The sequence below is a fragment of the Symphodus melops genome (assembly GCF_947650265.1).
Source record: "Symphodus melops genome assembly, chromosome: 7".
Taxonomy (NCBI): domain Eukaryota; kingdom Metazoa; phylum Chordata; class Actinopteri; order Labriformes; family Labridae; genus Symphodus; species Symphodus melops.
Window position 1 is genome coordinate 20,310,942 of NC_136697.1, and position 13,766 is coordinate 20,324,707.

At 38.7% G+C, this 13,766-nt stretch overlaps 1 protein-coding gene across 1 annotated transcript; it reads right to left on the minus strand.

The window, feature by feature from the left end:
* Positions 1–488: 488 nt before the first annotated feature.
* Positions 489–13,549, minus strand: kiss1ra (KISS1 receptor a). The gene is made up of 6 exons (XM_079348907.1): positions 12,979–13,549; positions 12,263–12,535; positions 9,074–9,198; positions 3,349–3,484; positions 3,002–3,240; positions 489–1,298 (listed from the first exon to the last, which is right to left on the minus strand). Exons 2-6 carry the CDS (start codon positions 12,516–12,518, stop codon positions 915–917), a joined length of 1,140 nt encoding a protein of 379 aa, XP_079205033.1. The 5' UTR covers positions 12,519–12,535; positions 12,979–13,549; the 3' UTR covers positions 489–914.
* Positions 13,550–13,766: the final 217 nt, after the last annotated feature.

Sequence of the window (13,766 nt, forward strand, 5' to 3'; positions counted from 1 at the left end):
CACATGTATATGAGCACTATTTACAATCTGAGATCTCATCATTTAAATAAATACAAGTCTGTTGATGAAATTAACACAACAAAACTGCAGCCATGGGTTCCTTATCTTACCTCAGCTTTATCATACTGTAGGTCTTAGATTAGAAATTATCAAGCTGACTCTGTGAAAAGTCAAAACAAAACCCTTTAAATATAAGTTAAATGTAAGTAATGTGTTTTTATGTTTAAGCCATCTTTATACCTTTTAGAGGGGCTGGTCCTACTGCTTCTAGCCTTTTTGCTAAGTTAAGATAATCATTACTTATTTTAGTTTTACATGGAGCATTCAAACATCAAACTGCAGGAGTTTTGATAAAAAATATACTTTCCAAAATAAAAAAAAAATAAAAAAAATCAAATACAGAAGATACTGCAGATGAGAAGTGAAACCGTTTAGTTCTCTTTCTCTCTCTTCTGATTGGACTACAATAAATGTCTACCACATAGATTAAACCAGACTTTTTCAACCCTGGTTATTCTTGCCAGCAGTTTTAACGTGAAATTTCCTTTTTTTTTTTTGTCATCATATGTGAACAACTGTCCTCTGTTATTTGGCATTGGTGTTTGGCAGATCAATGAATGATGTTACGTGCCAAGACAGACTGTCTTTGGCATTGAAACAGATCAAAACAGACTGTGCCGACCACTGTTAGTGTCCTTGCATGTTATGACTATGTGTATCTCTACACCAATTTTATTAGTTGTATGACTCAGATCTGTCTGCCCAACACATTTTCTGTTGTTCTGTTAGCGATCAGACAGTTTCAGTGAGACTGAAGCTCATCGGTTGAAAAAACATTCAGTATTTTAATTTCTACTCAGAGCGATTTCCTTGGATACGAACAACGGTTTCATTCTTCAAATGTTTTTTCAGATTCAGTTAAGCGCATTGTTGTTATTGTTGCCTTCTTCTGCAGCAACAAACTTGATCTCAGCGTTGGCAGTCCTTGAAGCCATGCTGCTGTCTCTCACTTTGTGCTTGAACAGAAAAGGAAATGTTTTCCTGAAGGACTTTTGGAAGGTGGCCCCCATGAAACCGTACACTATAGGGTTGACCGAAGAGTTGGCGTAGGACATACAGTTGGCCCATGTCTTGATCTTGTATGTGGCGTAGTTTGGCCGGTAATTTGGATAAAACGACTGGAAGAGGACAAAGATCTGTATTGGACCCCAGCAGATGGTGAAGAGGAGGACAATTACAACCACCATTTTGGACACTTTGCTCCTGATACTGATGGTTCTCTCAGACAAGAGGTTGACCTGTGAAGGAGGAGATGAAATACTTTATGTTCAGATAGAAAGTTGTTGCAATAAACAGTTAATCTTCAAACTTTGCTAGTTCATACATTAGCCATTCGTTGCAAGCTAACCGAAGCTTGTAACAACTTCTTGTGGCCACTGTGGAGCAGTGTAAATATGACTAAAAACACTGACATAGCATCAGCTTTAAAGTTGATATGATGAGTGTGTTACAAATACAGATGTTCATAGCAATCGATTTTCATTTTTAAGCAGAAATGTAAACTCTGACTATTCCAGGACTCTTAAGGTAAGTGAACGAGAAGAAATACTTTAAGAAATTGAGCATAATTTAAATCATAAACATTAATATTAGTAGCGCTATTGTCACCCTCCATCAGTCCTATACTTTCAGGTTAAAGTCCATGCCTGTGCTAAATATATGGTACATACAGCTCTGGTCATGTGCCAATTTAACCTGCACATTTGAAATACCATCCATTCAATGTGATGATTTACATCAGGGCAGTAGAGCTGTTAGAGCAGTGAATTAGAAATAGTTACCGTAAATTCCGTACTATTGAGCGCACCTGGATATAAGCCGCACCGGCTAAAAATAAGTAAATAAATGTATTTGTACATATATAAGCCGCACTTGATTATAAGCCGCAGGTGTCCACGCTATAACAAGAGCTATTTACACAGACGTAGGCTACCGGTAACATCCGCAAATACTGTAGCGTCCATACGGACGTTAAAGGACAACGAGAGCGTTCAAATAATAACTTTTAATAACCCGATCATTGTCGGCCGTGACCACGCCGTTTACAGCAGAGAGCAAAACCATAACCTGCCGTAACAATCCAACTCTCTCCCCCAGCGTTCTCTCATACAGCCACTCAACACGTTCTCGCTGGTGCATTCACTGACTCTCCACATAATCGGAATTATGAACACATTATCAACTACTGACTTTACAACATGAACCGTTACAATACGAAGCCTAGCCGACGGTGTCTGTAACACGGCTGATGAAAAAGATGACCGTAATATATTTCACAAGAAAAAGTCCATCCATTCACTGCCTCAGAATGACTTCATTACTCACTTCCTCAGTCTCTGTTGTCGCTGTCAGTGTCATCTTAACGTGCAGCAGCTCTGTTAGCTTCTTTGACAGCCAGGTCGATCGCCTTTAACTTGAAAGCTGCATCATATGTATTTCTCCGTGTGTTTTCCATCATGAGGGTGCGTGCATGAAGCGCAAAATGACTGATATTAAGATCCGACGTGACGAAGTCAAATGTTTTAGCGGCAGAAGCTCATTGTCCCCCATAAAAAATCCATGCATTAGCCGCACCGGAGTAGAAGCCGCAGTGCTCGAAGTGTGAGAAAAAAGTAGCGGTTTATAGTCCGGAATTTACGGTACTGAGTTTGATGTAGGTAATTTCTTATTCTGAGCGTTCCTTTGACAGAGTGTTATTATAGTTAAACAATAGATGAAAGCTGCTTGAGAGACAGGTGTTTCAAAAGACATTTTCAAAAAACATTTTCAAAGACAGTGAACATTAACAGAACATTCATAAAAGGACAAAAGGCTCCACCATGTAAAAGACCGTCTTGACTTTTTAATACGACGACATTTACTGTCAAGAGCTTGAAGACGAATCTTTACGCAATGTCAATCAAGTTTAATTAAGCAAATGCAAAACGAGCTCTGTCACTACCTGATAGTTGTTGTCCACAGGTTCAACTGTCGGCTGGCCAACACGCTTTACCATCAGGGTGTAACAGAAGGAGATTGTGAGGACAGGCAACAGGTAGGCAGCAATAAACTGATAGAGGATGAAAGCCCTCTCATGTGTTTTAGAAGGAAATCTCTCCATGCAGTACTGCCTCGGGCCATACCAGTAGCCATCCTCTATACGCTGGTACATTAGAATGGGTGTGGACAGGATAAAAGAGCCTGGGAAAGAGAAAGACTACATTAGTTCAATTATCGCACGCCATATTTTTCTTACAAAAGATAAAATGTACTGAAAGAAAATGACAAGTTTAAAAGTGCAGGTCCTACCAATCCAGATGCAGATGCTGACGATCATGGCTACTCTTGGAGTTCGGTGGCGGAGAGATTTCAGAGGGTAGACCGTGACGTAACAGCGATCTCCACTCATAGCTGTCAGGGTGATGCAGGTTGCTTGGACTGTCACCTGGGAAAGACAGTTTAACATAAGTACGATGTACATGCTAAACATTTAGTAACACACACCATAACTTCAACATTTTCTCTGAGAAATAAGACGTTATAAGACCTTTATTTTTAGGTCACACGTACTCAGCATTTTAATATGTCACCTTCATACAAAGAATGCTTAGTAATAACCTAGTCTGAACCAATACAACATATATGAAAAGAAGTGTTGCTCCAATAAGCTGTTTCTGACTGAGAAAGATCCATTGTTTGGTGTTTTGTATACAGTATCTTTGTTACTATATCCTGTTCATTTTTTTATGAACCCTATCCAGCATATGATCGTGCTGTCTTGCTGCACGCTGTCCGACATGTTTTTCTTTAATTTTGAGTCTGTAATTTCACAGCCATTATCACTTTTCGTACATACAGTATCTCATTTGGACAAGCAGTCTTTCTAAAAAGGCTCCTGTGGCATATGTAAGTGTTCTTTATGGATGTAAAATGTCAGGGGCTATTTCCAGCAACACACACACTTAAAGCTTTAAAGCCCTTTTGGGGTCAAGGAGAGCCACACTATCTTATGATTCCATTTAAAATTGTAAAGCTCTCAGGCTCTTGAAATAAAAAGAGAGAAGGATGAACCTGCTGGAAACAGAAAGATGGTAGGAAGCAGATTTGAGTTTTACAAACTGAAAGTGAGGAGGGAAACTTGACCCAAATGCAGAAAGGATAATGTTGTAAACAAATATAGTTTGATGACAAAAAAGAACTCACACAATGAACTCACCAACGAAAAGGGAAAACTGTCTGGCTTTACGCTGGTGAGCTGACAAAGATAATGAAGTGTCATAAACAAGACACAGGTGACACTGGTGCAAGGGAGTAAAGCAGACAACACTGAGGACAATAACCACAAAATGAAACAGGAAACACTAAAAACTAAACCCAGGAATTTGTCAGTAAAAATACAGAGGGCATACATGAACTCAAGGGAAGTAAATTATAAAACAGGAAATTATATATGAACAGCCGAGTTAATACCAATGTTAATAACTCATGACAGGGGGACAAGAGGAGCTTTGTTGCATTTTTTATTTGAATATTTAAATTCCTTCTTATGATGCTTCAATTGGTGCTTGATTAAGTTTTATTCTCACTCATTAGTGAGAGCCATTTCCACATATAATCAGATACAGTACTTGAAACGTAAATGGACCAGAGCTTGCATAGAGCTTTGTGAGTCTTCGGACTACTCAAAGTGCTCAAAGCAGTGGCAAAGCATATCACGTTGATCCATGCAGAGCACACACCTGAAAGCAGAGCTGTTATGTAAAGTGTCTTTCAGTATTAACTAATCCAATTCAAACACGCAGCCGATGCAGCAACAGGAGCAATCAGAGATTAGTATCTTGCCCAAGGACACCCCGACATCGGACCCCCGACCTGCTGAGAGACTCTGCAACTGTGCCATGTCCCTTGAAGGTTGTGACTGAGACAATCCATTTTTAAATTCGCATTATTAGACCTATTTTATCTTTTTTCTGCAGATAAAAATAATATTGCTTAGCTCCTAACCCTAACCCTAACCTATCTTATTTTATTCCTACTCTTTTGAAGCAGCCAGGATAAAAATAACAACAACAAAAAACCAAACAAATTTGTATCCTCTATAAATATATTTTTTTAACTTCAAACAAGTGCCCTCTGCGGATCAAATTACTGTGTTAACTATAGCTAAACAAATCCGTTTTACTTTTTAAATATTGTGCAGCAGGGTGAGAAATGAGAGGTCATGAGTTTTGTCTCTGCTCTTTTTCAAATATGATCTAATTTTGTCCCTCTGTATCTCTTTTTCTCTCTGCACCTCTGATGTGCCACTATAAAGTCAGGGACCATTATGCTCCTGAGGTTTGGAGCACCACATCAGTGTTTCAAATGAAAGCGACAGAGAGGGGTCGAGATGAGTTCAGTGATGAGTTCACAGAAGATGTGGATACCATAATATTTCAAAGACGCCTAGTGAAACATCCCACACAATATCTTATCATAGAAATAGTCCTGTTTAAAGTGATGAGCGCCAAGCCAATTTGTGCTGAGTGTACGCCAGGGCCCAATTTTAGTGCAGCACAAAATCTAACATGCGTCATCAGTCTGCAGCAGATTTTCATTCAACAAAATCGCATAATTGATAACGTCCAATGAAGATATGAAATTAAAGTCTGTTTCAAATATGGTGCTAGGTCTAATGATGTTTTGCAGACACCAGCCACATTGCAGCAACAGCAAACATAAGTGATGTATGGCAGGGTGTCCATGGTTTTGGCTGTGGGGGAAGGGTCAGTCAGTCATCAGGAAACAGACCCAGACGGAGAATTCTGATTTATGAATTTCAACACAGTTTCTGTTTTTAAAAAATATGGAAACTGGAACTGTAAGTATTCTAAAATCAATTGTAATGCCTTTTCCCAGGTGTTACACGTCGCTTATATTTTGGTAGAAAATAATCAAGATTTTATTATCAATGTTATTTTTTGGGTTATGTTAATAGGTTCCAGTATAATGTTTAACTGACTTTCACAGAGATTGATACTGGGTATAAACACAACATTGATAGATCCGCACACTTGCTGTTTTCCTTGGGTTGTTTCTATTGAACTGTAGAAAGTTTGAGTGACTTCTCAGATATATTGTCAATATTTTCTTGAAAAATGTGCAAGACTGAGTCATTACGGGCAGCCAGTTCATGATCCAATCATTAGAAACCTAATAATGTTTCTCTCATACACAAAAAGAAGAAAATGGCCTTTTATTGAAACACATAGAAATGCTATATGTGTATGCAGGATGAGTAATGAGTGAAACAGACAGAAAAAGAACAACAATGCTTTGGGAAAAATCTGCCTGACTGACACTTTTTTCCATTTTTCAATTAGAAGGTTTTGGTCAAAGTCTTCATCTTCAGGAGACTTTGCTTCACCAGATAAGCCTAAAAGAAACCAGCCTCTATGTGCGGATGAATGCGTCTCTGTCTTTTTAATTAAATGCTTTTAGCTGCTCTGCCTCACTGTCCCTCTTCCTGGCCTGTCTCTCTGACTGACATTTCACAGTTTTATGCACAAATTAGCAGCTACATCCAGTCACTCTGCATACAAAGGAAAATGTCATCTTTTTAATCCTGACAGATTGTCTCCTCCCCCCCTCGCACCAAATGAAAGGTTTTATCGTTTTAACCTCTCCATTGAAGATGTAAATTTGATTTTGGCCCGTATTTAGTCAATCTGGATTTCTCACGCTGTGTCTGGAAAAGATTTTCATCGATTGATCATCTGCTTATGAACTGAGGTTGTGGCATCCCCAGCACTTCTTTCTGGCCCTGTCAAACTGCACCCATTGAGGATCCTTCTGCAGTCTACAATTATTAGCGCATTAGTATTTACTGTAATTAAAGTGACAAAGAAAAATATCTAAACTTTACACCATCTCACTGTCACATGCTGCCTCATCTTAAAATACTGTAATGTAAAGTGTTACATTTCGTCTTTGCAGGATTGGGTGCAGTCAGGGAAAAGTGTAAAATGAGGAACTTGGTTGGTTAACACTGACACAATTTAGCACTAAACTGTAAGTGTTTACGGATGACCCCAGCCACACCTCCTCTCCTGTGTTTGTGACTGACTTCTGTTTTGGAGTGACTGTATGTGTGTGAGATCACAAACCCAGGTACAAAAAGTAAGTTTTTTGTTTTTGTTTTTTATATAAACACAATATTGATTGTCTCATGAAATGGGTTATTCACTGAGAATAATGCAGTGAGAGTTGAAACCAAACCTGACTTGTGGAGCATTTAAGCATCTTTCTGCTGTTTGCTTTGTTTTTAGAGCCCACCACCTCACTTTGGTCCAATATCAACACTCTCAACAACCCATACAACACAAAAAAGGAGGTCTAAAATAAAGATAAATCACAGCGCTTGGAAGTTCAATAAGGTGTGATGTAGGCACTCTGCAGTGGGGATTGGGAACATTGAAATTCAAAATGGTAAATGCTCAGATGTTTGCAATTCTCTGACATGTACCTGAGGGTTAACTGTTCACTTACAGGCTACAACCTGAAGAAGGCACTCAACTTGATTATTTATCATGATTTGTCAATGCTTACGCTTTTTGTATGCAAAAGCCAATTGAATAATGTTATGGTGTACTCTTGTTTAGTTAGTGTCTTCCCTGTTTTTTTGCTTAGTTGTCATTTCCTGTCTTTTTTGGTAATTTTCTTTGCTAGTGTTTGTTTCCCTAGTGTGTGTTTAATTGTATTATTTTATTTCATTATTAGTTTTCTTTTATGTTTTCCAGTTTTATTTTTTCATATAATCATTTTTTGTGTTCTTATTTTCCTTGTGTTTCTTTACTGTAATAGTCAGAAGTTTAGTGTTTCCTGATTTATTTTGTAGTTTTTGTCTCTGTGTATCATGTCTAGTCTTACTTCCTCCCTTTGTGTGTTTCCCTCCCTTTTTTAATTTTTTGATTGCCTTCATTAGTTTCACCTGTGTCTTGTCTGCCACACCTGTGTTTGATTAACCTGTGTATTTAGTCTCTGGCCCTTTCTGAAAAGCCACAGTTCAGAGGGAAGTGTAGACTAATCAGTACAGGGTTTCACTAGCCCTCGTGGTCATTGAGTAGGTGGTTTTTGGGTTCCACCTCAGTAGACTGAACATTTAAGTGAGAGGGCAACACTGTGTGAAATTAAATGCAAAACATCGCTTCATGTTTGCCTCCAAACCAAAACAAATGATAATAAAAAATGAAAATAAAAACAGGATGAATGCTGCCGGTTTGAGCCATTGTGCATATCACATCTCAGTTGGAGTGTCAATAACGTGAGGCCAGTTCCACACAGAATTAATCAGACTCAGCAGGAACAAATATCAGCTTACTGTGTGTGCCTGCTGAGCAGTAGGTCCTAAAATACTGCACAGATAGAAGGGGCTGTCTACTGTCAGATCGTGTAGGCACTTTTCTATTCGGAAGTACCCTCTGTCCTCCTTCCCTTCTGGGTCAGTTCATTGTCCCTGAAAACATTCCTGTAGTTATTTTCCTTTTGGCTTTGGGTTTGTAGTTTGAGTCTGCGTCTTGGTCTGTCTTTCATTTCTCTACCGCTGTAGATTAACTGCTGACAAACAAGTCAGCAAACCAAGAAGTTAAAAGAGCAAAGCATTTAGCAGCTAACGCTAGACATGGAGATGGTGAGAGTGACAAAAGGTTGAAGCTGGCTATAGAATATGACCTCAGTTAGAGGGAACAAATCCATCAATCTAAATTTGGATTGAAGCTTTACAATAGTTTCAAAGGTCATGAAGACATCTTTGAGGTCACCAAAATTTTGAGACAAAGCTGAGGAATGCAATCAGTGCAAATGAAGCTGCTGCTGGAGAAAGATGTTTGATTGTTCCAAAGTCCTAATAGTCATCTCAGGAAATCAAAACCCTTAACAGTATGTTTTATTGAAGCGACAATCAGATGTGTGATTATAATCATCGTTTACCTTTCACAGACATAACACTTTTTTGCATCTGAAAGTTTACTGTGATTGACATACAATTACCACCTACCTGCTGAAGAAAGGCAACAAATTTGCACATGAAGTTGCCAAAGATCCATCCAGGGAGAGGATAGAGGGTGGCGGTGAAGGGCACACAGCACACTAAGAAGATGATGTCAGTGGCAGCGAGGTTTGCTGCACGGAGAGAAAACAACAACAACCATGACATCAGGTGTGCAGTCAACTTTTAAACACAGTGTTTAACAGTATTCACAGTGTTTGTCCAATGCCCTGTACAACATTGTAAAGAAATGTTCCTCTGGTTCGTTCCTATCAGGGATGGAGACGCTATGAAAGCACTGCAAAAAAAAAAAGATTGGACTCATCTTGAAGAGAGGAGCTCATTTCATTGTAGCCCAAAGCAGGAACATAATAACAGAGAAATAAGATGTGTTCTAGTGAGGAGGGGACAGACAATTAGACATAAAACTAGAAAGAAAAAACACAGCTACCTCCACATCCCCTCAAAGCTTGAAAGCATGCCAGTGCAAAACACAGCTGAAAAATAAATATCCTTAATGATGTGTCATCAATAAATTGTCCCAGATTGTTTGGGAGGGGTAAACAAAATCAATGACATAATAATGACTACTCTGTTTTAGTCAGAGGACTCTTTTTTGTTGACAGTACCAAACTTAGGGCAAAGAAAAGGGAGTAGTCATGGTTTTCCTAAATGATTAGAAACCATTTTTAGAAATAACGTTGTGTTGCTACTTGCCAGGAGGATTACAGGAGGTCTCATCTCCACATCTTTGCCTTGTTACCATGTTAACTAAAAGTCAGCTTGAGACAGCATTTCTAAAATGGTGACCATCATTATTAAGATAAGAGATAAGAAAATCTTGTATTTACAGTGTGACAGCAGCAAAGCAGGATAGCAGAAGAAAATCACACAATAGATAAAAATATAAGTGTAGAAAGAAAAAAAAAATGCATCAAAACAATAATCAAGAGCTAGTAAAAAAATGCACCAAAAAGGAACAGTTAAAATGCCAGTAACTTCAAAATGTAAGTCTGTATAAACAGTATGAACACTAGTATGCACACAGTGCATATAAGGATGTAATGTTATTGGGCTAAGAAAATCCAGCTTCAGCAATCAATGGTCCAGCGAGACGATGTCTATGGCTTAAAGCTACCCATATTCAATAAACGGTTCTTTTTGGGGTTTTTTTACCTGAGCCTGAGTCATGAATGGCAATCTGTTGGAACATGGGTTGCTGGAAGAAGTCATTTCCCCAAAAAAGAACTTTCTGACATGTATGGTTCCCCAGCTACATTTCTACATGAACTTGCCTAAATGACTGATACAGATATTGATCTTCAGCGAACAGTGTCATAAAAATAATATCTTCTGGTTCTGAGCAATTTGATATTTATATTGGGAATTGGAAACTGCTCTGGCAATTTTTGACTGAACATTTACGTGATCCATTCCAATTTGATCGAAAGATAAACTCAACTAAATCTCATGCAATGCATTGTAACTCCAATGCTGTACAGTATGTTTCCGTTGTGTTTAGTTTTTGGAAACTTTTTGACTGAAGAGTTGTTTCTAATGAGGTTTTAATTAAGTGAGGTAAATCAAGTGCTTCTTATTTCAAGTTTTATGAGACTACTTAAAAATCAGGAAGGTGAATGATGATGTACTTAAGGTGCCAATAGAAAATAAAAAGCACGTACCTGTCAAAAAAATTACCTGACAACAGTCAAACAGTGTGCTGACATACACAGACTCTTTAAAACCCCACAGAATACTTCATTTAAATTCACCCAATATCTTTAAATCATACCGAGCAGAAAATAAAAAAGATAACCTCGCTAGTCTGATTGTGCTTCCTTACTCCTGTCATGGTAACAAATACATCACACACATTTTATTTGTTTTACCAGTAAATCTCATCATACCACAGAGGCTGGGCCATATTATTGAAAGGGTGTGCAGATGGTGTGTGTGCTGATCTATTGTTGTTGAATATTAAACTGTTTCAATGATGGGTCCTTGGGATATTATCGAAGATTGAATTCTTGTCACACACAGATTGCCAACACAGAAAGAAATTGCCTCTACACAAGCTCATTTACATATCTATCTCTAGGAGACATGCATTCTCTCTATTGTGATTCATTATTCTTATCTTAATTTCATGTAAGATGAAAAAGATTTTTTTAAAAAAGACAAAATAAAAAGGGAGAGATTAAAAACTGATGCAAATGATTGTAAACAGTTGAGTTCCTCTTTGGAAAAAAGGAAACCGTTACACTCTTAACAGAGAGACATATTTCTGCCATGTAGGGTATAACTCGTGATTTCTTGAAAAAATCAATTCCTTCTGACCTTGTTGTTGAATTAATGTGTGTATGAGAACACTAGTTTCAGCAAATGGCATTGCATGGAATCCCAATTAATCAATATATTGTTCCGTGTAAAGAACAGGAACTCACAACATACCGAGTAGTCCTAAGAGAACACTTAAAAGGTTGAGATAATAGTAAACTGCAATTTATATGATCTCTTTGTTTTATACAATGAACACCTTCTGACTATAAAACACTTTAGCTCCAATCACCCTAAAAAAATGACTGACCTGCACAAATTCATTCTCCATACGCATTTGTTCTTTCATTAGTTTAGGATTGCCTTTAATGTATTATTTGCTATGTTTCATTTAGAATAAATCTCTCCTGCTGTTTTGGTATGAGGGAAAACTGTAATCGACTGTTCCTTTGAACCCAGTGTTGTCATGCACTGAAGCATTTCTGCAAAGATGAAGGAGCTGTGCATCAAACATAAATACAATCCATTTGAAGTTGATGCGTGCTGATATGATGCATGATAATATTAAATAATAAACGGATTTGAGCTTTTTAGTCTTCTGACAACTAAAAGCACTTTTACACCACTGATATGTAAAGTGACCATCGGAAGTAACTAATCTCTTTCATACATATTCATATGCTGCTGACAAAGCAGCAGGAGAAACTTGCACAATTGCACTTGGGTCTTGCACAATGACACATCAGAATTGCGACTGCAGGAGTAGGAGATCTTCTGGTTGAGAAATGAGTGACTCTACAGTCTGAGCCACAACCGCTAACACCTTCATGCACTTTTTTCAAGTTCATCTGTTTTTGCTTCTGTCACAAAGAGTCCATCAAAAAATACAATTCTGAAATACAAACTTACTTAACAACTCACCAATGTAAAAGTTGGTTGCTGTCCTCATTTGCCTGTGTTTGGAGATGACATATATAACCAGAGAGTTTCCCACCAGACCAACCAGCATGATGAGGGCAAAGAAAAGAGGGACCAGCCAGGCGTCTGTGAGGAAAGGGTGTTGTTGCTCTCCTTTCTCTTCCTCATCCTCCCCATGTCTTACCAGAGACAAGTTTGCACCTGAGCCGTTTATCCAAACTTGATCGGTGGAGTTCCAGAGCTCCTCCGAGGTGTGCATGGTGAGTGTACAGGACGCTTAATTTTGAGGGCGAGAAAAGGGGACAAATAGTCTGTGGTCTGGTGCCCTCAGAGCTGAAATTGAGGATGTATTGGGTGGAAAAAAAAATGTAAAGAATGAGAGAAAAAGTTTCAGGGAGTGTAGGAGTATACAGAGGTGCAAAGTAGGAACAATTAAACAAGGATAATCGGTGATGAAGCAAGTGTGTCTGAGTAACAGGTATTTTAGGCAGGAACAAGAAAATAAAAGCAGAGAAAGTTTTCAAGGTAAATGCAGCGGGAAAAGACGTGGAAGAGTCAAAGTACCAAAGGGGACAGACAATTTGACGAACAGATAGATCCCTTAAGTTGCAGAGATGTTCCTTTTACTGCTGCCCAATGGAGGATATGATAACAGAGACATTGGATTTCTTCATGTGAAGAGGACTGAGCAGAATAGAAGGCAGAGGAAAAAAGAGAACCTGCTTCTTTTCTTCAGATAGGCATGGATGAAAATCGCTGCTCTTCTGACACCACGTCAGCCTTCAGAGCTTTAAAGCATGCTTTGTTTCTGACTCGCCGTACAAGTGAGCCTGCAGGCAGTCTGGGGGGATTAGTCCACAAGAAGAAAAGTGTATCCTGAGAGCAGTAAAAACGTCTTCTGCGAGCCTGGTCATCAAGCACAGAGAGAAAATAGTCCATTGACTGGCAGTTTTTCTTGAGTTTGTTTCCAGCTGTCTTTGTTCCTCTGTTGCTAAGGTTGAAGTGTTTCTTTCCTTTTCTGCTTTTAACGCTCCCTTAAGTCATTTGATTCAAAAGAAGACAGGCTTGTGAGGTAGTTGAATTTGTCCGATACAACCTTGAAAAGAGTGCGTCTGCCGAAAAGCTTCACATTAAATAAAAAGAAGAAACCTCAAGCATCATCCGTTGTTCATTCTGCAAGCAGCCCTGAGCTGACTGCAAATTATACTCAGCAGCCTTGACTTAACTCGCGCAGAGTGCAGAGAGCGAGAGAGATGCGCACGGCTTTGTAGTACCAACAGAGCCAGGACACACAGATGCAATGAGGAGAGAACACACACATTCACAGTATCTGAATGCACGTGGGCTACTGCATGATTGTGGGATAAATAGCTGATGTCAGGGTCTCCTAGCAACGTTATCCCCCTAAATCCTTTTCATAACAATGTGGCAAAAATGTTCTCTGTCAAATGCTACTCTCTCTCATCTTATTCTGCTCTCGGGGGATTACAATAACATAACTCCAGCA